The sequence below is a fragment of the Salvelinus alpinus genome, chromosome 26 (assembly GCF_045679555.1).
Source record: "Salvelinus alpinus chromosome 26, SLU_Salpinus.1, whole genome shotgun sequence".
In the NCBI taxonomy this organism is placed as follows: Eukaryota; Metazoa; Chordata; class Actinopteri; order Salmoniformes; family Salmonidae; genus Salvelinus; species Salvelinus alpinus.
This window is the reverse complement of record NC_092111.1, coordinates 9,707,461-9,731,408: the sequence shown is the minus strand read 5'-3', so window position 1 is coordinate 9,731,408 and position 23,948 is coordinate 9,707,461. Positions and strand designations below refer to the sequence as shown.

At 40.9% G+C, this 23,948-nt stretch overlaps 2 protein-coding genes and 1 long non-coding RNA gene across 7 annotated transcripts; 2 read left to right on the top strand and 1 right to left on the bottom strand.

Moving 5' to 3' along the window:
• Positions 1-93: 93 nt before the first annotated feature.
• On the bottom strand, positions 94-2,569 carry LOC139554613 (ladderlectin-like). Of its 4 annotated transcripts, none has more exons than XM_071367561.1 (7): positions 2,389-2,547; positions 2,183-2,264; positions 1,664-1,708; positions 1,342-1,469; positions 791-925; positions 477-588; positions 94-306 (listed from the first exon to the last, which is right to left on the bottom strand). In XM_071367561.1, exons 2-7 carry the CDS (start codon positions 2,241-2,243, stop codon positions 221-223), a joined length of 567 nt encoding a protein of 188 aa, XP_071223662.1. In that variant the 5' UTR covers positions 2,244-2,264; positions 2,389-2,547; the 3' UTR covers positions 94-220. The 4 variants fall into 4 exon arrangements, with proteins under 4 accessions (XP_071223662.1, XP_071223663.1, XP_071223664.1 ...); XM_071367562.1 differs by having other exon boundaries at positions 2,183-2,278; positions 2,389-2,532; XM_071367563.1 differs by lacking the exon at positions 1,664-1,708 and having other exon boundaries at positions 2,389-2,569.
• Positions 2,570-3,100: 531 nt separating this feature from the next.
• Positions 3,101-5,768, top strand: LOC139554616 (uncharacterized). The gene is made up of 3 exons (XR_011670865.1): positions 3,101-3,226; positions 3,834-3,922; positions 5,731-5,768. It is a non-coding gene; the product is annotated as an uncharacterized lncRNA (long non-coding RNA).
• A 72-nt stretch (positions 5,769-5,840) lies between these two features.
• On the top strand, positions 5,841-8,008 carry LOC139554614 (ladderlectin). 2 transcript variants are annotated; one of them, XM_071367565.1, is made up of 7 exons: positions 5,841-6,005; positions 6,130-6,211; positions 6,369-6,410; positions 6,604-6,731; positions 7,147-7,281; positions 7,484-7,595; positions 7,742-8,008. In XM_071367565.1, exons 2-7 carry the CDS (start codon positions 6,151-6,153, stop codon positions 7,825-7,827), a joined length of 564 nt encoding a protein of 187 aa, XP_071223666.1. In that variant the 5' UTR covers positions 5,841-6,005; positions 6,130-6,150; the 3' UTR covers positions 7,828-8,008. The 2 variants fall into 2 exon arrangements, with proteins under 2 accessions (XP_071223666.1, XP_071223668.1); XM_071367567.1 differs by lacking the exon at positions 6,369-6,410 and having other exon boundaries at positions 5,842-6,005.
• Positions 8,009-23,948: the final 15,940 nt, after the last annotated feature.

Sequence of the window (23,948 nt, the reverse complement as noted above, 5' to 3'; positions counted from 1 at the left end):
CAAACTCTGAGATCCTAGACTGTACCTTTTAAGAATCCTCTTACAATTATGGCAGTATCATTCATGTTTAATAATGACTCATAAGAGAAAACACAATGTCTACACCCATTTTATTGACAATAAACAACAAAACCAGTACAAATAATCTATACTGAATATTTGACTTCACCATAAAGACTGTTCATTTAGATGTTGGCACTATGGAGTAGCATTTTTGGTTTCAGTTTTTCTTGGTTTCACAGATTCTTTTGGAGCACACCGAGGGAAAGATGTTTCCACAGTTTATATCGTTCCAGCGGTATTCATCTTAAAAGGAAACACGGCACAGAAATTACCTCTCAAATAATCTTAGGTGTTCACACAACAATAGAATAGTGTGTGTGTGTGTGTGTGTGTGTGTGTGTGTGTGTGTGTGTGTGTGTGTGTGTGTGTTAATTTGATGAATGGATCAGTGAATGATACTGGGCCTACTGTACCTCCCCAGTTGATCACAATACATGGCTCTCTGCCACCGCTATTATTGGGCTCTCCTTTCTTCCAGTTCTGGTAATCAAATTCGGAGCCATCACTCCAAAACCATAGCCTGTCCTGTGGTGAAGAAGTGAGGTCTCAGTTTCAAAGAAATCCCATGGTATTATTATAATAGTATGCCAATAGATACTGCAGTGACCTTTTTGTTGTTGTTGCCTATATCTATAAGATCTTCCAAACCGAGATCTGACTTTATCAGTGACCCTTGAGATATTGATGAGTTTACCAAAGATATTACTGATCTGTGAGTATACTCCACCTGAACAGCATCAAATCCTCCAATCCAGGTAGTTGAGAAACCGCCAGTCTTGCACCCCACAATTGCCTGTAGAAATTGATACTCCGCAGAGCTGTGCACAGACGCCAGGTTTGCTCCAAGGGACACACAGTGGCGCTACAGTGAGAGGTAGACAGGGACAAAGACATTTCATAATGTAAGTATTAGTCAGTAGTCCAGTCTGTGATAATTTATCTTCTGGACTCTCACAATCCAATATTGTCCATCGCAATTAATGCTTATAAAAAAAGGCTCTAGGAGATATTAGATTATCTCTGTCTTAACCAATATCCTGCAGGTTCCAATATACAGTTGGCCTTAATTAATATAAATATATCAATCAACATGCCACGCTTAAAGAAAATTCCAATGAAACAATAACTTCAAGGGGAGGTTCAATATTTTACATGACACATGCGGTGCCTACAAACAATTTAGGCCAAATCACCTTTAAGGGTAACCTCAAACCAAATAAGCAAGTTGATTTCGATTGAACTTTCCCTTTAATTCACAGTAGCGAGTAACCATAATACCTCTGCTAGGGGCCATGACCTTGCAGTCTCGACAAACATGAAGCAGCGCGATCCAAATTGGAACCAGCCTGTGGGGCATTGGTTCCTGTTCTCTTTTGCCACTACTCCCTCCTCTGCCCCCTTAGCTCCTGGAAGAAGGACAGACAGGCAGGAATTGAAATGGACAAGTCATAGCAATGTTGTTCACAAACAACCGCCCCTGCACACAACTGTTATTCTGATTAGTAGAACCATCAACCTGTGAGAGGTGTCTACCTAGTGGTACTGGAGATACATTTTCTGACATAAGTTTCATGGACAGAGATTTAAAAACTACAATTACCCAGATGCAAATTCTGCTCAAAGTCCATTGTCTTTTCAAGGGACTCTATAGAGGATGCAGTTAAAGACAAGAAAACACATGAAATCAACGCTGCCTTTGCAAAGTTCATGGGACTGTTCTATACCCTTTGCCGACCCGACTTGTAATGTGCCGGCTCAGATATTTTATTTTTTACATTGCCTTTCCCAGCACAGTTCCAGCAACTATGGTGGATTTGTAACCAGGCCAGCCCAGTGCAGTCCGACTCGACTCAGTAGTGTGAAAAAGTTACTATCGTACTGTCCAAATTCAAAACAAGTGCAGCTAAATAGGCACACGCTCTGCTCAGTGTTCTTCTCCAGCAAAGCTCTGAAACAAGAACTGGTACACAAAAAAAATGTGAAGGTAGGGCCTCAACACCTGGACAAAAAAACCTTCAACTAGCTGGAGTTACAGGGATCAACAGGAAAGGAGTGTTTTGTAAAGAATGCTGTAAAGTGTGAACTAAAGTGTATATTCTTGGTTTGCTGTGTGTCTTACCTGTTGCTCCATTCAGTGCAACGGCAGCACAGAGCAGCAGAGATATGGTCAACATTACCATGGTGGTGATGATGGTCTCCTCCTAAAAACAAGGTACTGTAACAATCAAGGGGAAATAATACTAGAAACATCCAGAATTCTCTGAATAACAGCATAACGGCAAAGTAAACAGTTTATTACGTAATGTACATGAATTGAGGACTTACCTGTTAATGTCAATCACTGATAAGTTCTGCAGGTTCTGTTCATCTGGAGAAAGAGGAGCACTTTACACTGTCAGCTACTAATAAATAGCAGTTTCAAACAACTGTTAGCTGGTAATGGTGTTCCATAGAGCTGATTTGAGGTATGATCAAATTCCAGATAGGAATGGCTTTTCATGGCAATGATCTTTGGAATGTTTACCTATCATGTGAGCTATTAAACATTATCAAAAAAATTAATGGTTACCTAGTAAATGGTTTTCCATGGAACTAGTATCCTGTTGAACATGGTTCAAATGCCATATTCATGATAATGTTATTTGGAATAGTTTTATATCCAGGGTTTGGGCCAACTAAAATAGAAATTCTTGACATCAAATAAAATCACGTCAAATTTTATTGGTCACATACATATTTAGCAGATGTTATTGTGGGTGTAGTGAAATGCTTGTGGTCCTAGCTCCACCAGTACAGTAATAATCTAACAATTCACAATAATACACACAAATCTAAAAGTAAAAGAATGGACTCAAGAAATATCTAAATATTAGGACGAGCAATGTCAGAGTGGCATTGACTAAATACAGTATATACATATGAATTGAGTAAAACAGTATGTAAACATTATTACAGTGACCAGTGATTCCATGTCTATGTACATAGGGCAGCAGCCTCTAAGGTGCAGGGTTGAGTAACCGGGTGGTGGCCCCGTTCCCTGATTTAAGAGGTGATGACCACTCCACTCCACTACCATTGTCAACTTTCTCCTGACATGAGCTGAAGCCACGTCTCATGTGCCCGCTCATCCACTGGCACATTGAATGTTTCCTCTCCAAGCACTGTGAGTACCCCTAACAGTTTTCTCTCATTCCTGTATGTAGAGTCATTCACATACACAAACACAATCACATTATTACACATCACTGATTTTACTCCTTGCTTGGACTAACTCATTCTTAGCTCTTTTGTCTAACTGTGTTTATTTAGATTTATTTCACCTTTATTTAACCATGTAGGCAAGTTGAGAACAAGTTCTCATTTACAACTGCGACCTGGCCAAGATAAAGCAAAGCAGTTCGACACATACAGCAACACAGAGTTACACATGGAGTAAAACAAACATACAGTCAATAATACAGTAGAAAAATAAGTCTATATACGATGTGAGCAAATGAGGTGAGATAAGGGAGGTAAAGGGGAAAAAAAGGCCATGGTGGCGAAGTAAATACAATATAGCAAGTAAAACACTGGAATGGTAGATTTACAGTGGAAGAATGTGCAAAGTAGAAATAAAAATAATGGGGTGCAAAGGAGCAAAATAAATAAATAAATAAATACAGTAGGGGATGAGGTAGTTGTTTGGGCTAAATTATAGATGGGCTATGTACAGTTGCAGTAATCTGTGAGCTGCTCTGTAGTGTGTTGTGTTATTGTTTTTTTCTTCCCAGTCAAATGCACTTAAGTCAAGCCTCTGAACACCTCAACTCATGCCTCATACCGTCATTCAATCACTGCTGTGATCCCTTCCCAACACTGTGTAAGTAACTCATAATATTGTAATATGTCTTTATTTTAAAAGCTTTAGGTTAAAATAATTTGTCTTTGATGATTTTTGAAACACACTTTGTCGTCTCCGTGTGTTCCGCGCCTATACCGTGGGTCTCCCATCCTCCTCAATTTTTCAAGTCACCATCCTCCACTGGCCCAGTAATATGGTCAAGTGCCACAAAGAGGAAAATTACAGTTGGCCCAGAATAAAGCGGCTGGCCCTTAAATGTACATGGAGAGCTCACATTAATAATATGCATGTCAATCTCTCTTGGCGCAAAGAAGAGGAGAGATTGACTTCATCACTACTTGTATTTGTGAGAAGTATTGACATGTTGAAAGCACTAAGCTGTCTGTTTAAATGACTATCACACAGCTCAGACACCCATGCATACCCCACAAGACATGCCACCAGAGGTCTCTTCACAGTCCCCAAGTCCAGAACAGACTACGGGAAACACACAGTACTATATAGAGCCATGACTACATGCAACTCTATTCCACATCAAGTAACTCATACAAGCAGTAAAATCAGCTAAAAAAACCAGATAAAATGACACCTTATGGAACAGTGTGGGCTGTGAAGAGACACACACACAGGCACAGACACACACATAAGCACACACACTCTACACATGTACATATGGATTTTGTATTGTAGATATGTTGTAGTAGATTAGTGTGTATTAATGTGTTGTGAAATGTAATGTTTTATTGTATGTAATTGCCTTAATGTTGCTGGACACTTGGAAGAGTAGCTGCTGCCTTGGCATAATAACATACAAAAACAAGGCCCAGCATGCATTGGTCAACCTCCATCGGATTTAGCATCCCCACACCGGAGAGGTAATTGACCGTACATTGAACACATGGGCCATACCAGAGGAGAAGATCCTACTCTTCGTAACTGACAACGGGGCGAAAATGGTCAATGCTATTACAGAATAGACAAGAGAATACCTGTGATCAACAACAACCAGAACTGGCCATAGCTTTGAACGGTGCGGCAGAAATGTCTGAATCTGAGTCGGACGATTATTCTTATAAGGCTAGGCACCACACCCTCATTTTTCTCCCCTTTACCAGTTGGATGTAGACACAAATATCATACTTTATTGTATTACAATGTTTCTGAAATATCAAAAAAATGCAAATAAAGCAATATCTGATTAAATATGTACATATTGGCATATCGCGCAAATCCATTTTTCTGGACACTGGATGAAGTCAGTCTATATTTTGGTTTAATTTTGTTAAGACACTCCAGGACCGGACTTGTACAGGTGCATCAAAGCTGGGACCGAGAGACTGAAAAACAGCTTCTATCTCAAGGCCATCAGACTGTTAAATAGCCTTCACTAGCCGGCTACCACCCGGTTACTCAACCCTGCACCTTAGAGGCTGCTGCCCTATGTACATAGACATGGAATCACTGGTCACTGTAATAATGTTTACATACTGTTTTACTCATTTCATATGTATATACTGTATTTTAGTCAATGCCACTCCGACATTGCTCGTTCTAATATTTAGATATTTCTTGAGTCCATTCTTTTACTTTTAGATTTGTGTGTATTATTGTGAATTGTTAGATTATTACTGTACTGGTGGAGCTAGGACCACAAGCATTTCACTACACCCGCAATAACATCTGCTAAATATGTGTATGTGACCAATAAAATTTGACTTGATTTTATTTGATGTCAAGAATTTCTATTTTAGTTGGCCCAAACCCTGGATGCAAAACTATTCCAAATAACATTATCATGAATATGACATTTGAACTTTGTTCAACAGGATACTAGTTCCATGGAAAACCATTTACTAGGTAACCATTAATTTTTTTGATAATGTTTAATAGCTCACACGATAGGTAAACATTCCAAAGATCATTGCCATGAAAAGCCATTCCTATCTGGAATTTGATCATACCTCAAATCAGCTCTATGGAACACCATTACCAGCTAACAGTTGTTTGAAACTGCTATTTATTAGTAGCTGACAGTGTAAAGTGCTCCTCTTTCTCCAGATGAACAGAACCTGCTGAACTTACCAGTGATTCACATTAACAGGTAAGTCCTCAATTCATGTACATTACGTAATAAACTGTTTACTTTGCCGTTATGCTGTTATTCAGAGAATTCTGGATGTTTCTAGTATTATTTCCCCTTGATTGTTACAGTACCTTGTTTTTAGGAGGAGACCATCATCACCACCATGGTAATGTTGACCATATCTCTGCTGCTCTGTGCTGCCGTTGCACTGAATGGAGCAACAGGTAAGACACACAGCAAACCAAGAATATACACTTTAGTTCACACTTTACAGCATTCTTTACAAAACACTCCTTTCCTGTTGATCCCTGTAACTCCAGCTAGTTGAAGTTTTTTTTGTCCAGGTGTTGAGGCCCTACCTTCACATTTTTTGTGTTCCAGTTTTAGAACTGTTCCAGGACTTTGAGCAGGCTTTGCATCTGGGTAATTGTAGTTTTTAATCTCTGTCCATGAAACTTATGTCAGTAGATTAATCTGCAGTACTACTAGGTAGACACCTCTCACAGGTTGATGGTTCTACTAAACAGAATAACAGTTGTGTGCAGGGGCGGTTGTTTGTGAACAACATTGCTATGACTTGTCCATTTGAATTCCTGCCTGTCTGTCCTTCTTCCAGGAGCTAAGGGGGCAGAGGAGGGAGTAGTGGCAGCAGAGAACAGGAACCAATGCCCCACAGGCTGGTTCCAATTTGGATCGCGCTGCTTCATGTTCGTCGAGACTGCAAGGTCATGGCCCCTAGCAGAGGTATTATGGTTACTCGCTACTGTGAATTAAAGGGAAAGTTCAATCGAAATCAACTCGCTTATTTGGTTTGAGGTTACCCTTAAAGGGGATTTGGCCTAATATTTTTATAAGCACCACATGTGTCATGTAAAATACTGAACCTCCCCTTGAAGTTATTGTTTCATTGGAATTTTCTTTAAGCGTGGCATATTTATAAATATATTTATGTTAATTAAGGCCTACACTGTATATTGAAACCTATAGGACATTGGTTAACAGAGATAATCTAATATCTCTTAGATTTTTTTTTAAGAGCATTAATTGCGATGGACAATATTGGATTGTGAGAGTCCAGAAGATAAATTATCACAGACTGGACTACTGACTAATACTTACATTATGAAATGTCTTTGTCCCTGTCTACCTCTCACTGTAGCGCCACTGTGTGTCCCTTGGAGCAAACCTGGCGTCTGTGCACAGCTCTGCGGAGTATCAATTTCTACAGGAAGTGGTGGAGAGCAAGACTAGCGGTTTCTCAACTACCTGGATTGGAGGATTTGATGCTGTTCAGGTGGAGTATACTCACAGATCAGTAATATCTTTGGTAAACTCATCAATATCTCAAGGGTCACTGATAAAGTCAGATCTCGGTTTGGAAGATCTTATAGATATAGGCAATAGCAACAAAAAGGTCACTGCAGTATCTATTGGCATACTATTATAATAATAAAATGTGATTTCTTTGATACTGAGACCTCACTGCTTCACCACAGGACAGGCTATGGTTTTGGAGTGATGGCTCCGAATTTGATTACCAGAACTGGAAGAAAGGAGAGCCCAATAACAGCGGTGGCAGAGAGCCATGTATAGTGATCAACTGGGGAGGTACAGTAGGCCCAGTATCATTCACTGATCCATTCATCAAATAAAGCTGACACACACACACATACACCGCAAACACACTATTCTATTGTTGTGTGAACATCTGAGATTATTTGAGAGGTCATTTCTGTTCCGTGTTTCTTTTTAAGACGAATACCGCTGGAACGATATAAACTGTCGAAACATCTTTCCCTCGGTGTGCTCCAAAAGAATCTGTGAAATCCTGAAAAACTGAAACTGAAACAAAAAATGCTACTCCATAGTGCCAACATCCAACTGAACAGTCTTTATGGTAAAGTCACATTTTTTGTAAAGATGATTTGTTTTTGTAAACTGTAAGTTTGAGTTAGTTGTTGTTCATAAATGTTGAGTAATGCTTTTGTTGTTTATTGTCAATAAAACGGGTGTAAACATTGTGTGTTCTCTTATAAGTCATTATTAAACATGAATGATACTGCCATAATTGTAAGAGGATTCTTAAAAGGTACAGTCTAGGATCTCAGAGTTTGTACAATGGTCATTTAAATTCTTGATATTCATCCGCTAATTCAAGGTTATTATAGTAAACAAAAACTGAACCTAAAATAGAAATTTAATTTGGATAAACAATTAAGTAAACTGAAATAAAATAATGAATAAATACATTTAAAAAAGAAAACTACACTGAAACTATTGTCTTTGACTGCAAAATAAAATGAAAATGATCATAAATTGTTTAGTTTTAGTTTTTTTCCTCCATTGGGCAAAAATCTAATGGGGTTTTCAAGCTTTTTCTAATGGGGCTTTCCAGCTACTGAATATTACAGGCAAATGGCTGACAGTAAATGGCAATGTTTCAAATAGGCTTAGCTTGTGCATCACTATCACTAGCTATCAGTAGCTAACAGGGAAGAAATCCGAGGACGAGCACCAAGCGTGAACCATACAGTTGAAGTCAGAAGTTTACATACACCTTAGCCAAATACAATTAAACTCAGTTTTTCACAATTCATTAAGCCTAGTAAAGACTCCCTGTTTTATGTCAGTTAGGATCACCAATTTACTTTAAGAATGTGAAATGTCAGAATAATAGTAGAGAGAATGATTTATTTCAGCTTTTATTTATTTCATCACATTCCCAGTTGGTCAGAAGTTTACATACACTCAATTAGTATTTTGTAGCATTGCCTTTAAATTGTTAAACTTGGGTCAAATGTTTTGGGTAGCCTTCCACAAGCTTCCCACAATAAATTGGGTGAATTTTGGCCCATTCCTCCTGACAGAGCTGGTGCAACTGAGTCAGGTTTGTAGGCCTCCTTGCTCGCACACGCTTTTTCAGTTCTGTCCACACATTTTCTATGGGATTGAGGTCAGGGCTTTGTGATGGCCACTCCAATGCCTTGACTTTGTTGTTCTTAAGCCATTATCCCACAACTTTGGAAGTATGCTTGGGGTCATTGTCCATTTGGAAGACCCATTTGCGACAAAGCTTTAACTTCCTGACTAATGTCTTGAGATGTTGCTTCAATATATCCATATAATTTTCCTCCCTCATGATGCCATCTATTTTGTGAAGTGCACCAGTCACTCCTGCAGCAAAGCACCCCCCAACATGCTGCCACCCCGTGTGCTTCACGGTTGGGATGGTGTTCTTCGGCATGCTCAACCGGTGTCACTCATTCAGTCGACAGAAACTTTCAACCAGTTCTCCACATTAAGCAACGAGTCGAAGTCAGAGGCCGAGCCTTCTTTGATCTCTCCTCCACCCATTACAGGGTATGTGCTGTCGAAGCCTCCCACCATTAGCTCCGACAATTTGAAAACAATTGTCACTGGCGACTCCATTACCCGCAGTATTCACTGCAATCATACACTCATCCAGCAATCATACACTGCAATCATACACTGTTTACCAGGCAGGGCTACCGGCGTAAAGGCTAATCTGAAGAAGGTGCTGGCTAAGTCTAAAACTGGAGAGTGTAGAGAGTATAGGGATATTGTTATCCACGTCGGCACCAATGATGTTCGGATGAAACAGTCAGAGTTCACCAAGCACAACATAGCTTGAGCGTATAAATTAGCTAGAAAGAGGTGTCGGCATCGAGTAATTGTCTCTAGCCCCCTCCCAGTTAGATGGAGTGATGAGCTTTACAGCAGAGTCTCACAACTCAATCGGAGGTTGAAAACAGTTTTTTGCCCCTCCCAAAAGATAGAATTTCCGGGAATCATCCAAAAAAAGGACCAAGCATCGCCTGCTGAGGAGTGACGGACTCTGGAAGGGTGCTTTCATCTTATCTATGAACATAGTCAGGGCTCTAACTCTTCTAGCTCCACAAAGACATAGGGTGCAGGCAGCAGGCTGTCAGCCAGCCTGCCAGCTTAGTGGAGCCTGCCACTAGAATAGTCAGTGTAGTCAGTTCAGCTATCCCCATTGAGAACGTGTCTGTGCCTCGATCTAGGTTGTTCGCTTTAGCAATCTCAATGGAATAAAGACCTCCTCCATTCCTGTCATTATTGAAAGCGATTGTGATATCTCACATCTCAAAATAAGGCTACTTAATATTAGATCCCTCACATCCAAGGCAGTTATAGTCAATGAACTAATCACTGACCATAATCTTGATGTGATTGGCATGACTGGAACATGGCTTAAGCCTGATGAATTTACTGTGTTAAATCGTGCGTTTTTGTCTTTTGAGCTTCTAGTCATGAAATCTATGCAGCCTACTCAATCCCTTTTTATAGCTACTGTTAACAGGCCTCATAGGTCATATAGAGCGTTCATCACTGAGTTCCCTGAATTCCTATCGGACTTTGTAGTCATGGCAGATAATATTAACATTTTTGGTGACTTTTCACATGGAAAAGTCCACAGACCCACTCCAAAAGGCTTTTCTAGCCATCATCGACTCAGTGGGTTTTGTCCAACATGTCTTTGGACCTACTCACTGCCACAGTCATACCCTGGAGCTAGTTTTGTCCCGTGGAATAAATATTGTGGATCTAAACATTTTCCCTCATAATTCTGGACTATCGGACCACCATCTTATTACGTTTGCAATCGCAACAAATCTTCTGCTTAGACCCCGACCAAGGATCATCGAAAGCCGTGCTATAAATTCTCGGACAACTCAAAGATTCCTAGATGCCCTTCCAGACTCCCTCCACCTACCCAAGGACATCGGAGGACAAAAATTGGTTAATCACCTAACTGAAGAATGAAATGTAACTTTGTGTAATACCCTAGATGCAGTCGCACCCCGAAAAACAAAAAACATTTGTCACAAGAAACTAGCTCCCTGGTATACAGAAAATACCTGAGCCCTGAAACAAGCTTCCAGAAAATTGTAACGGAAATGGTGCCACACCAAACTGGAAGTCTTCCGACTAGCTTGGAAAGACAGTACCGTGCAGTATCGAAGAGACCTCACTGCTGCTCGATCATCCTATTTTTCCAACCTAATTGAGGAGAATAAGAACCCAACATTTCTTTTTGATACTGTTGCAAAGCTAACTAAAAAGCAGCATTCCCCAAGAGAGGATGGCTTTCACTTCAGCAGTGATGAATTCATGAACTTCTTCGACAAAAAGATCATGATCATTTGAAAGCAAATTATGGACTCCTCTTTAAATCTGCGTATTTCTCCAAAGCTCAGTCGTCCTGAGTCTGCACAACACTGCCAGGACCTAGGATCAATGTAGACACTAAACTTTTTTAATCCTATATCTCTTGACACATTCATGAACATAATGTAGTCATGGCCTCTAAACCTTCAAGCTGCATACTGGACCCTATTCCAACTAAACTACTGAAAGAGCTGCTTCCTGTGCTTGGCCCTCCTATGTTGAACATAATAAATGGCTCCCTAACTACCGGAAGTGTACCAAAGTCACTAAAAGTGGCAGTAATAAAGCCCCTCTTGAAAAAGCCAAACCTGACCCAGAAAACGTAAAAAACTATCGGCCTATATGGAATCTCCCATTCCTCTCAAATATTTTAGAAATGATGTTGCACAGCAACTCACTGCCTTCCTGAAGAGAAATAATGAATACGAAATGCTTCAGTCTGGTTTTAGACCCCATCAAAGCACTGAGACAGCACTCATGAAGGTGGTAAATTACCTTTTAATGGCGTCAGACCAAGGCTCTGCATCTGTCCTCGTGCTCCTAGACCTTAGTGCTGCTTTAGACACCATCGATCACCACATTCTTTTGGAGAGATTGGAAACTCTAATTGATCTACACGGACAAGCTCTTGCCTGGTTTAGATGTTATCTGTCGGAAAGACGATCAGTTCGTCTCTGTAGATGGTTTGTCCTCTGACAAATCATTTATACATTTTGGTGTTCCTCAGGGTTCCTTTTTAGGACCGCTATTATTTTCACTATATATTTGATCTCTTTGTGATGTCATTCGGAAACATGTTAACTTTGACTGCTACGCGGATGATACACAGCTGTACATTTTGATGCAACATGGTTAAGCCCCAAAATTACCCTCCCTGGAAGCCTGTGTTTCAGAAATAAGGAAGTGGATGGCGGCAAATGTTTTACTTTTAAACTCTGACAAAACAGAGATGCTAGTTCTAGGTCCCGAGGAACAAATGAGATCTTCTGTTGGATCTGACAATTAATCTTGATGGTTGTACAGTTGTCTAAAATGAAACTGAAGGACCTCGGCGTTACTCTGGACCATGATCTCTCTTTTGACAAACATATCAAGAATACTTCAAGGACAGCTTTTTTCCATCTTTGTCCAAGTTTTGTCCAAAAATTATGCAGAAAAGCTAATCCATGCTTTTGTCATTTCTAGATTAGACTACTGCAATGCTCTACTTTCTGGCTACCTGGATAGAGCACTAAATAAACTATATAAGGCTGCTAGAATCTTGACTGCAACCAAAAAATTTGATCATATTACTCCAGGGCTAGCCTCTACACTGGCTTCCTATTAAGGCTTGGGCGGATTTCAAGGTTTTACCACTAACCTGCAAAGCATTACATGGGCTTGCTCATACCTATCTCTCTGATTTGATCCTGCTGTACATACCTACATGTACACTGTGGTCACAAGACACAGGCCTCCTTATTGTACCCAGAATTTCTAAGCAAACAGCTGGAGGCAGGGCTTTCTCCTATAGAGCTCCATTTTTATGGAATGGTCTGCCTACCCATGTGAGAGACGCAGACTCGGGTCTCAACCTTTAAGTCTTTACTGGAAACTCATCTCTTCAGTGGGTCATATGATTGAGTGTTGTCTGGCCCAGGGGTGTGAGGGTGAACGGAAAGGCACTGGAGTGACGAACCGCCCTTGCTGTCTCTGCCTGGCCGGTTCCCCTCTCTCCACTGGGATTCTCTGGCTCTGACCCTATTACAGGGGCTGAGTCCCTGGTTTACTAGTGCTCTTCTATACCGTCCCTAGGAGGGGTGCGTCACTTGAGTAGGTTGAGTCACTGACGTGATCTTCCTGTCTGGGTTGGTGCCCCCTCGGGCTCGTGTCATGGAGGAGATCTTCGTCAGCATTGTCTCAGGGTAGTAAGTTGGTGGTCTGCGGATTTCCCTCTAGTGGTGTGAGGGCTGTGCTTTGGCAAAGTGGGTGGAGTTATATCCTGCCTCGTTGGCCCTGTCCGTGGCTAATATCAGAAGGGGCCACAGTGTCTCGCAACCCCTCCTGTCTCACCCTCCAGTATCTATGCTGCAATAGTTTGTGTCCCCGACAGTCTGTTATATCTGGTGTAATTCTTCTGTCTTATCCTGTGTCCTGTGTGAATTTAAGTATACTCCCTCTAATTCTCTCTTTCCCTCTCCCTCCCGGAGGACCTGGGCCCTAGGACCATGCCTCAGAACTACCTGGCCTGATGACTCCTTGCTGTCCCCTGTCCAACTGGTCGTGCTGCTGCTCCAGTTTCAACTGTTTTGCCTACGGCTATTAAACCCTGACCTGTTCACCGGACATGGTACTGTACCATGTCCCAGACCTGCTGTTATCAACTCTCTCTCTACTGCACCAGCTGTCTCGAACTCTGAATGCTCGGCTATGAAAAGCCAACTGACATTTACTCTCTAGGTTTCTTCCTAGGTCCCTGCCTTTCTAGGGAGTTTTTCCTAGCCACCGTTCTACATCTGCATTGCTTGCTGTTTGGGGTTTTAGGCTGGGTTTCTGTATAGCACTTTGTGACATTGCTGATTTAAATACATTTGATTGATTGAGGACAACCAACTTTAGCAGTTTGAATGAAAAGAGAAGAAACATGGCAACCTAATTCAAATTAGTTTAAAAAAAGAGAAGAAGCACTGGTTAATTTATGCATCCAGTCTGGCAAGCCAGCCTTCAGAAGATTCAACCTAACACTTGATACCAAATGTAAAACTCCTGCTGCTGTTAGAGCAAACAGGTTGATTGATTTGAAAAACTATACAGCAACCCAAAAAGTTAAGGAGATTCCTGTGTGCAGACGGATGGAGCAAGAAAGGACAGACTGCTTCATCTATGGCATATCAGCCTGCTTCTGTTACCCCTCCATCAAGGAAATTGAGCAAGTTGAGGAGACTAAACTGCTTGGTGTAGCCCTGGATTGTAAACTGTCATGGTCAAAACATATTGATGCAATATTAACTAAGATGGGCAGAGGTTTGTCTGTAATAAAGCGCTGCTTGGCTTCCGTGACAAGGCTATCAACAAAAAAAGTCATACAGTTGTGATGGAAATGTTCTTGTGTGAATGAACGTATGTTTAACACAATGCTGCTTTTCTAATAACCAACTTGGTTGGGTTCATGCGCGTGACTGATTGAACAAAGGAGGGATCCACACCATCACTGATAAGCAATTTGTCAGGACGCCTAGAACATTGCTCTGGGAACAATAAGGAGTATCTCGGTTTCAAGGTAAGAAGCATGGTTGGTTCCTGCATGAGACTGACTGATACCACACCAGGCTTCTTACCTTGAAACCGACTCTATGACTTGTTTGTGTAGCAGTATAAAAGGGACTGTAAAGGGAACGGGAAGGCTTGTTTTGAGAGTGCTTTATTTACTTTGAATTTGAGTGCTTAGTGTTGAATTTCCACGACACAGGCCCTAGTGTTGCCACACCTGGCTACTACTGCCCAGTCATATGGTCAAGTGCCACATTTCAGTTGTCCCAGAACAGAGCAGCTGGCCCTTAAATGTACACGGAGAGCTCACATGAATAAGATGCATGTCAAGCTCTCTTGGCTCAAAGTAGAGGAGTGTGACTTCACTCTATTCCACATCAAATAACTCATACAAGTAGTAAAATCCACACCTTATGGAACAGTGCGGGCTGTGAAGAGACACACGCATAAACACACGAACATATGGATTTTGTATTGTAGATATGTTGTAGTGTGCAATAATGTGTTGTGAAATGTCACGTTTAATGTAAACTCAGCAAAAAAAGAAACGCCCTCTCACTGTCAACTGTGTTTATTTTCAGCAAACTTAGCATGTGTAAATATTTATATATATACACAAAGGGGGGGTCAAAATCAAAAGTAACAGTCAGTATCTGGTGTGGTCACCATCGGCATTAGGTACTGCAATGCATCTCCTCATGGACTGCACAAGATTTGCTAGTTCTTGCTGTGAGATGTTACCCCACTCTTCCACCAAGGCACCTGCAAATTCCCGGATATTTCTGGGGGGGGGGGGGGATGTCCCTAGCCCTCACCCTCCGATCCAACAGGTCCCAGACGTGCTCAATGGGATTGAGATCCGGGCTTGTCGCTGGCCATGGCAGAACTGACATTCCTGTCTTGCAGGAAATCACGCACAGAACGAGCAGTATGGCTGGTGGCATTGTCATGCTGGAGGGTCATGTCAGGATGAGCCGGCAGGAAGGGTACCACATGATGGAGGATGTCTTCCCTGTAAGGCACAGCATTGAGATTGGACTTAGCTTGTTGTCATTGCAGGCAATGATGCTGTGACACACCACCCCAGACCATGACTGACCCTCCACATCGATCTCGCTCCAGAGTACAGGCCTCGGTGTAACGTTCATTCCTTCGATGATAAACGTGTATCCGACCATCAACCCTGGTGAGACAAAACCACGACTCGTCAGTGAAGAGCACTTTTTGCCAGTCCTGTTTGTCCAGCAACGGTGGGTTTGTGCCCATAGGCGACGTTGTTGCCGGTGATGTCTGGTGAGGACCTGCCTTACAATAGGCCTGCAAGCCCTCAGTCCAGCCTCTCACTCTATTGAGGACAGTCTGAGCACTGATGGAGGGATTGTGCGTTCCTGGTGTAACTCGGGCAGTTGTTGTTGCCATCCTGTACCTGTCCCGCAGGTGTGATGTTCAGATGTACCGATCATGTGTAGGTGTTCTTACACGTGGTCTGCCACTGCGAGGACGATAAGCTGTCCTTCCTGTCTCCCTGTAGCGATGCCTTAGACATCTCACAGTACAGACATTGCAATTTATTGCCTGGCCACATCTGCAGTCCTCATGCCTCCTTGCAGCATGCCTAAGGCACATTCACAGATGAGCAGGGACCCTGATTATCCTTTTTTGTTTTTTTAGAATCAGTAGAAAGGCCTCTTTAGTGTCCTAAGTTAAGTTTTCATAACTGTGACCTTAAATTGCCTACCGTCTGTAAGCTGCTAGTGTCTCAACGACCATTCCACAGGTGCATGTTCATGAATTGTTTATGGTTCTTTGAACAAGCATGGGAAACCGTGTTTAAACCCTTTATAATGAAGATCTGTGAAGTTTAGGATTTTTACAAATTCTCTTTGAAAGACAGGGTCCTGAAAAAAAGACGTTCCTTTTTTTGCTGAGTTTATGTAATTGCCTTAATGTTGCTGGACACTTGGAAGAGTAGCTGCTGCCTTGGCATAATAAACATACAAAAACAAGGCCCAGCATGCATTGGTCAACCTCCATCGGATTTAGCATCCCCACACCGGAGAGGTAATTGACCGTACATTGAACACATGGGCCATACCAGAGGAGAAGATCCTACTCTTCGTAACTGACAACGGGGCGAACATGGTCAAGGCTATTACAGAATAGACAAGAGAATACCTGTGATCAACAACAACCAGAACTGGCCATAGCTTTGAACGGTGCGGCAGAAATCTTTGAATCTGAGTCAGATTATTCTTATAAGGCTAGGCACCACACCTTCATATTTTTTCCCCTTTATCATATAACAATAAACTACTACCAGTTGGATGTAGACAAATATCGTACTTTATTGTATTACAATGTTTCCGAAATATTTTTTAAAAATATGCAAAGTCTCATTAAATATGTACATATTGGCATATCGCCCAAATCCATTTTTCTAGACTGGATGAAGTCAGTCTATATGTTGGTTTTATTTTTGTTAAGACACTTCTGGACCGAACTTGTCCAGAGAAGATTGTGGATAAATATTTTTTTTCATCTTTCGATCTTTAAAATACTAAAGACATGCACGTAAATTGCATTTCTCCAAATAAAATTGTCTACAATACAAATTGGACCACATATCAACAAATCACTCTGGGCAAGTCTGGAGGATGTATCTAAGGATAACCAAACAAAGTGTGGTGAATGCAGATGCTTCTGAAGCTGAGAAATAATTGTTGGAATGTGGGAAAAGACAAGTACACTAAATTTAGACCACCAACCGGAAAACGCCTATTTAGACCCAATCACCATCTCAGTAAATTAATAAATATAGTCCAGTTCGTAACATTCTCTATGAAATAGGCTTTTCAATTATGTGCAATTTAATGTGAGATTTAAAATGATTGGATGTTCATTTTAAGGTGGTTAAAATTCATACAATTTTGATGACTATAGTATTTATGAAGTTTGACAGTTTTGTTTCCTTTTTGAAAATATTAATGGACCAAAATACCAACAAATCTCAAAGTTGACAGGTAGACGCAAAGATTAAATCGAAGTCACATTAAGATTGATTTATAATTTAAACCTAACCAAACCTATGACCTGACCCATCACCTTATGTACTACAGCCCCCTCCCCCAGTGGCAAGTAGTGACATCCCCAAAACAAACTATAGGCCTTTAACACATAAATGGCATAAACCCACTGGGAAAGAAACTGATCGAATCAATGTTGTTTTCACAATTTCAACAACAAAAAATAATTGTGATATGTTGAGTCAACGTGGGAAACTGATTATGTCAAAGTCATCATTATAAGGGAATTGTATTTTTTTCACCCAACTTTAAACCGAAATCCAATGAGATGGTAATCATGTTGAATTCACATTAGTTGACAACTCAACCAAATATAAATCAAAACGGAATATATAAATGACATGTGCCCAGTGGCTACTTTGTCCATAACACTAAAACTAAATGCAAAAATGAAATAGAAAAAAAACTAAATAAAAACTAGTAAATCAAGTCTGAAACCTAACGAAACAGAATTTCAAATAAACATCTAAAAACTAATAGAACAATTAGAAAAATCACAACTCTAATAACCTTGCATTGATTCTTGAAGAATATAATTCATAAATGATTCTCCATAATGACACAAAAGGTTTTATTACTGGACAAACAAGAACGTAAACATCTTTAAACTATCATGTGGATGTCATAGACTGTCTTTGCATCTAGAGCACAATCTATGAATTTGAGAGGCGTTACATTTCACTTCCCTGTATACTAAGTAGTTGGGCGATCATTGTTTTTCGAATCCCAGAATGTAGCTTTACGTTTCCAAACTCTCACTAGGTATATACAGTTGAAGTTTACATACACTTAGGTTGGAGTCATTAAAACTAGTTTTTCAACCACTCCACAAATTTCTTGTTAACAAACTATAGTTTTGGCAAGTCGGTTAGGACATCTACTTTGTGCATGACACAAGTCATTGTTTACAGACAGATTATTTAACTTATAATTCACTGTATCACAATTCCAGTGGGTCAGATGTTTACATACACTAAGTTGACTGTCTTTAAACAGTTGGAAAATTCCAGAAAATGATGTCATGGCTTTAGAAGCTTCTTATAGGCTAATTGACATAATTTGAGTCAATTGGATGTGTACCTGTGGATATATTTCAAGGCCTACCTTCAAACTCAGTGCCTCTTTGCTTGACATCATTGAAAATCAAAAGAAATAAACCAAGATCTCAGAAAAATTTTTTTAGACCTCCACAAGTCTGGTTCATCCTTGGGAGCAATTTCCAAACGCCTGAAGGTACCACGTTCATCTGTACAAATAATGTACACAAGTATAAACACCATGGGACCACGCAGCCGTCATACCACTCAGGAGACTTGTTCTGTCTCCTAGAGATGAACGTACTTTGGTGAAAAAAGTGCAAATCAATCCCAGAACAACAGCAAAGGACCTTGTGAAGATGCTGGAGGAAACAGGTACAAAAGTGTCTATATCCACAGTAAAACGAGTCCTATATCAACACAACTTGAAAGGCCGCTCAGGGAAGAAGCCACTGCTCCAATACCGCCATAAAAAAGCCTGACAACGGTTTGCAACTGCACATGGGGACAAAGATCGTACTTTTTGGAGAAATGTCCTCTGGTCTGATGAAACAAAAATAGAACTGTTTGGCCATAATGACCATCGTCATATTTGGAGGAAAAAGGGGGAGGCTTGGAAGCCGAAGAACACCATCCCAACCGTGAAGCACGCTGGTGGCAGCATCATGTTGTGGGGATGCTTTGCTGCAGGATGGACTTGTACAAAATAGATTGCATCAATGGGAAGGAAAATGATGTGGATATATTGAAGAAACATCAAGACATCAGTCAGGAAGTTGATGCTTGGTCGTAAATGGGTCTTCCAAATGGACATTGACCCCAAGCATACTTCCAAGGTTGTGGCAAAATGGCTTAAGGACAACAAAGTCAAGGTATTGGAGTTGCCATCACAAAGCCCTGACCTCAATCCGATCAAAAATTTGTGGGCAGAACTGAAAAAGCGTGTACGAGCAAGACGGCCTATAAACCTGACTCAGTTACACCAGCTCTGTCAGGGGGAATGGGCCAAAATTCACCCAACTTATTGTGGGAAGCTTGTGGAAGGCTACCTGAAACATTTGACCCAAGTTTAACAATTTAAAGGCAATGCTACAAAATACACTCAAATAGTATGTAAACTTCTGACCTAATGGGAATGTGAAGAAAGAAATAAAAGCTGAGATAAATCATTCTCCATTATTCTGACAAGTCACATTCTTAAAATAAAGTGGTGATCCTAACTGACCTAAGACAGTGGATTTTTACTAAGATTAAATGTCCGGAATTGTGAAAAACTGAGTTTAAATGTATTTGGCTAAGGTGTATGTAAACCTCTGACTTCAACTGTACATACAGTATTTAAAGATTAATACGAGAATGGACAACGTGTATTTATCCTACTCTCTTAACCAAACAAATGTCCAAACTCAGTTTGTGAGTACAAGATGTGCTTATTACTGCCACATTGGGGTGGCAGGGTAGCCTAGTGGTTATAAGCACTTTGTGACATCTGCTGATGCCACGTTGGTATGTATGATCGGGAGACAGGTGCAGGAATGTGTAATATGGGCTTTTAATTTACCAAAATTACAGCGTGCCATGTAAAGGCACGGGGACGAAGACCAATCAAACACTATACAAAACACAGGGTTGAAACCCAAACAAAAGAGCGAGGAGTACCTCGAATAAATAACACAAGCGCACAATGATTAACACACGGGACGAGACCCGTAATTATCTGCGCAATCCACAATGGCACGAAATCCAAAACACACAGCACAGGTACTCACACAGACCAACGGACATTGTAACAATAATCGACAGGACACTGGTAAACCAAGGGCACACTTATACAAGTCCTAATCAGTGGGAATAGGGGCCAGGTGTGCGTGATGAAAGTTCCGGAGGGATCCCTGACAGCTGATGTAAAAAGGGATTTATAAATACATGTGATTTGAGTTAGTCTAAAAATGACGATCCCCATGGCAACATGCTCATAAAGACATTACGTCACTTTCTCCAATATTCTGTGAGCCTGAACCAGGCACGAAATAAATGTCTCAACCAAGTCCAATCAAACAGTAACTTGATTCACCGTAGAAGGTAAACACGACATGATACTGTACCCCAGCTGCAACCCATGTCCCTGCAGTCTGGAAGAACTTGTAGCAGTATGATCTGTATTTGGTCCATGCCCTCCTCTGTCCACTCCATTTCTGGAGGGGAGGACAGACACAAAATGAATTCAGTGGCTGACTCACTGGTTGGGGCCAAACAAAACATCTATAGACATAAGTTTCACTGGCAAACATTATGAACTGCTAACGTACCCAGAGGCAATGTCAGCTCAGCGACCATCACCTCAAGGGGCTCTACAGTGAAACACGAGGGGGTACATTCAATCAAAACTGTCGTAGCAATATTTTTGCAGCATCTTTGTTTGAACGTTTACTCCTCACAACACATCTTACTGACAGCTGGAAGCATCTAGTGAAGGGAGTCTACCCAGTAAAGACTTACCAAGAGGTGGGTTCTGTTTAAAGGCGTTTCCCTCGTCATCCATATCCTCTATGACATGGAAAAGTTTAATATAATATATCCGCAGGACAATATAGACATACGGTATATGCACACACTTACCAAGGGGGTTGTTCCATGTTTCCCTCCAATGAAGGCTCTGAAACAAGAACTGTCACACAAAAAAAAAGTGAAAGTAGGGCCTCGGCACCTGGACAACAAAAACATCATCAGTGCAATTGTCCGAAGTTGTCAATATCTTGTCAACTCAAGTGGAGTACGCATGGACACATGTCTTGCTGTGCACTACTCAGAGCAAAGGCAGCACGGAGCAGTAGAGATGGTCAACATCGCCATGGCGATGATGGGCTTCTGAAAGCAAGACATATGTTTAAAATACATTACTGAGAAAAAGGCTAGAAACAAATCAGGAAGAACTCACTGAAAAGAGCTCAAAACAGCAACACAAAGTGTTGTCGGTGAGAAGAGGCCCATCTACAGGTTCTGTTCTGCTGGAGAAAGAAGAACTTTAAAATAGTTAGCTCACATGGCCACAAGGGAAAAAAATCAGCCAATTTAAAAAAAGTTAACTTGATATTGTTTCTTTTTCGTGGCACGTTTTTCCCCTGCTCTTTAGATTAGGTTTATTGGTGTTGAAGATTTTTGCTGAAACGTGAACCAGATCATGATAGAATATACAAGCACTTTATCTTTAGTCATGTGTCTTTAATCTGTGTGAAATTAGGATGAATTGCAATATCCAATTAAGAGCTGCCTAAATCATATTACACAAAGCCCTCTTGTTATTAAAGTCAAATTAAAATTATGCAGTTGAAATTAATTACGCTTACTCGAATTTGCCTACTTTCAGCACCATGAGCTGTCCATTTACGACTGATTTTTACGGAAGAAGCATTTGACTCTCATGAACTGCCACCATAGCCCTACACAGCTGTTAGTTAAGCAGCACACAAAAACAGTTTTTTGATCAGCAACAGAAGGCCGGGGCTCAGGGTTGGAATATCCATTGCAGTGTGTAATGCAGCCTAGTGTTATTTACACCATCCCAGCAGCTATCTTAGAAATATAACGTTGCTCTGTGCTTCTCCGAGCATGTACTTTCTATCCTTTTGGCTATGGATCTTTTGATTGAGACCACACTAAATAGCCTATAGGCACATTGCGCGCCCAGTGGCATCGCACACATCGATATATATAGCCTAATAATCAACGAATTCTAAAACACTGAAATAGACATTGTCAATTACATAACCCTCCCCTGTACCTGATTTAAAAAAAACACTAAACCCTCCCCTTGAATGAAATTGAAAAAGCATGACTCTTGTAAGAAAGCCTGTCCTTTTAAGAACTCTGATGGCGTCAAAGTTCATTACCAAGTGCAACTCGCTACCTACTGCTGTGAACAGAAATCTCAGTTTTTGGACATGATTTCCTTACTGACCAATTTATTTATCACTGTGCGTGAATACCAGAACTGTAAGTAAGGTGTATATTTCCCCCTGTTTTACTGACGAAGTAATAGTTTAATAATATTTGTCATTACAGCATTATGGGTCTACATTTTCGCCTGACATTGTTAGGTGGTTAGTCTGATGTTGCTAGTTAATTGTATTCAGTCATTGGATTATTAAAACAGATGAGCTGTAGATTTAGTTTTGTTATTGCTAAATGAATGTGCCTTATCTTAGTATTGATGCCATTTGTATTAATGTTTATTTTCAGACAACATCTTGTATGGATAAATGGACTGTTATTTGGATAATCACAGGTGAGTGACATGGCACAGAATGGCAAACATTGTTAAACTCCAAACAACATTTTTAGAACCCTAAACTGAGGAACTGTCTCTCTCACCGTATTTCTAAGAGTACAATCTCCATAACTTCACCTACTCAATCAGTGTATAAATTCCAGAGGCATCACCCTCTAATTCAACCCTCCCCCATTTTAGTCATTGTGTAAATTTCGATCCGTCCCTACGCATGTCAGAACAGGTAATGTCAAGCCATAACCATTTTCTTTTTCAATAACAAATTATAATCAATAACATCAAATGCTGTGCTGAAATCTAACAATACAGCTCCAACTACCATCATATTATTCATTTATTTTAGCCAATCAGTCGTCATCTTAAGAATTTTCTGAACTGACTTAGTTAAATAAACTTTTACCCCCCCCAATTTCATGATATCCAATTGTTAGCTAGTCTTGTCCCATAGCTGCAACTCCCCTTCAGACTCAGGAGAGGCGACGGTTGAGAGCCACTCGTCCCCCTCAACACGACCCTATCAAGCTGCACTGCGTCTTGACACACTGCTTACTTAACCCGGAAGCCAGCCGCACCAATGTGTCAGAGGAAACACCGTCCAGCTGGCTACCGAAGTCAGCTTGCAGGTGCCCGGTCTGCCACAAGGAGTCACTAGGGTGTGATGGGACAAGGAAATCCCGGCTGGCCAAACCCTCCCCTAGCCCAGACAACGCTGGGCCAATTGTGTGCTGCCTCATGGGTCTCGACCACACAGCCCGGGTCTGTAGTGATACCTCAAGCACTGTGATGTAGTGCCTTAGACCGCTGCACCACTCGGGAGGCCCCCATTTAAAAATTCATGCATAGATGTCTAAATTAGGTGTCCATCCTTGAGAATTGTTTTGGTCCATTCAATACCTCTCCTTTTACAGAACCCTTTCTGGATAATGATATTGAACAGGTTCCTCCCGTGGGTAAATTGATTATTTATCAGTAAATACCAAGAAGTTGTCAAATGGTTTCCCATCTCACTCCTTACTGGTCATGTCTCTGTTTTTATAGAGGGTTTGGGTGATGAGGCAAACACCTTTTGAACAGAACCCAAATCTTGGTAAGT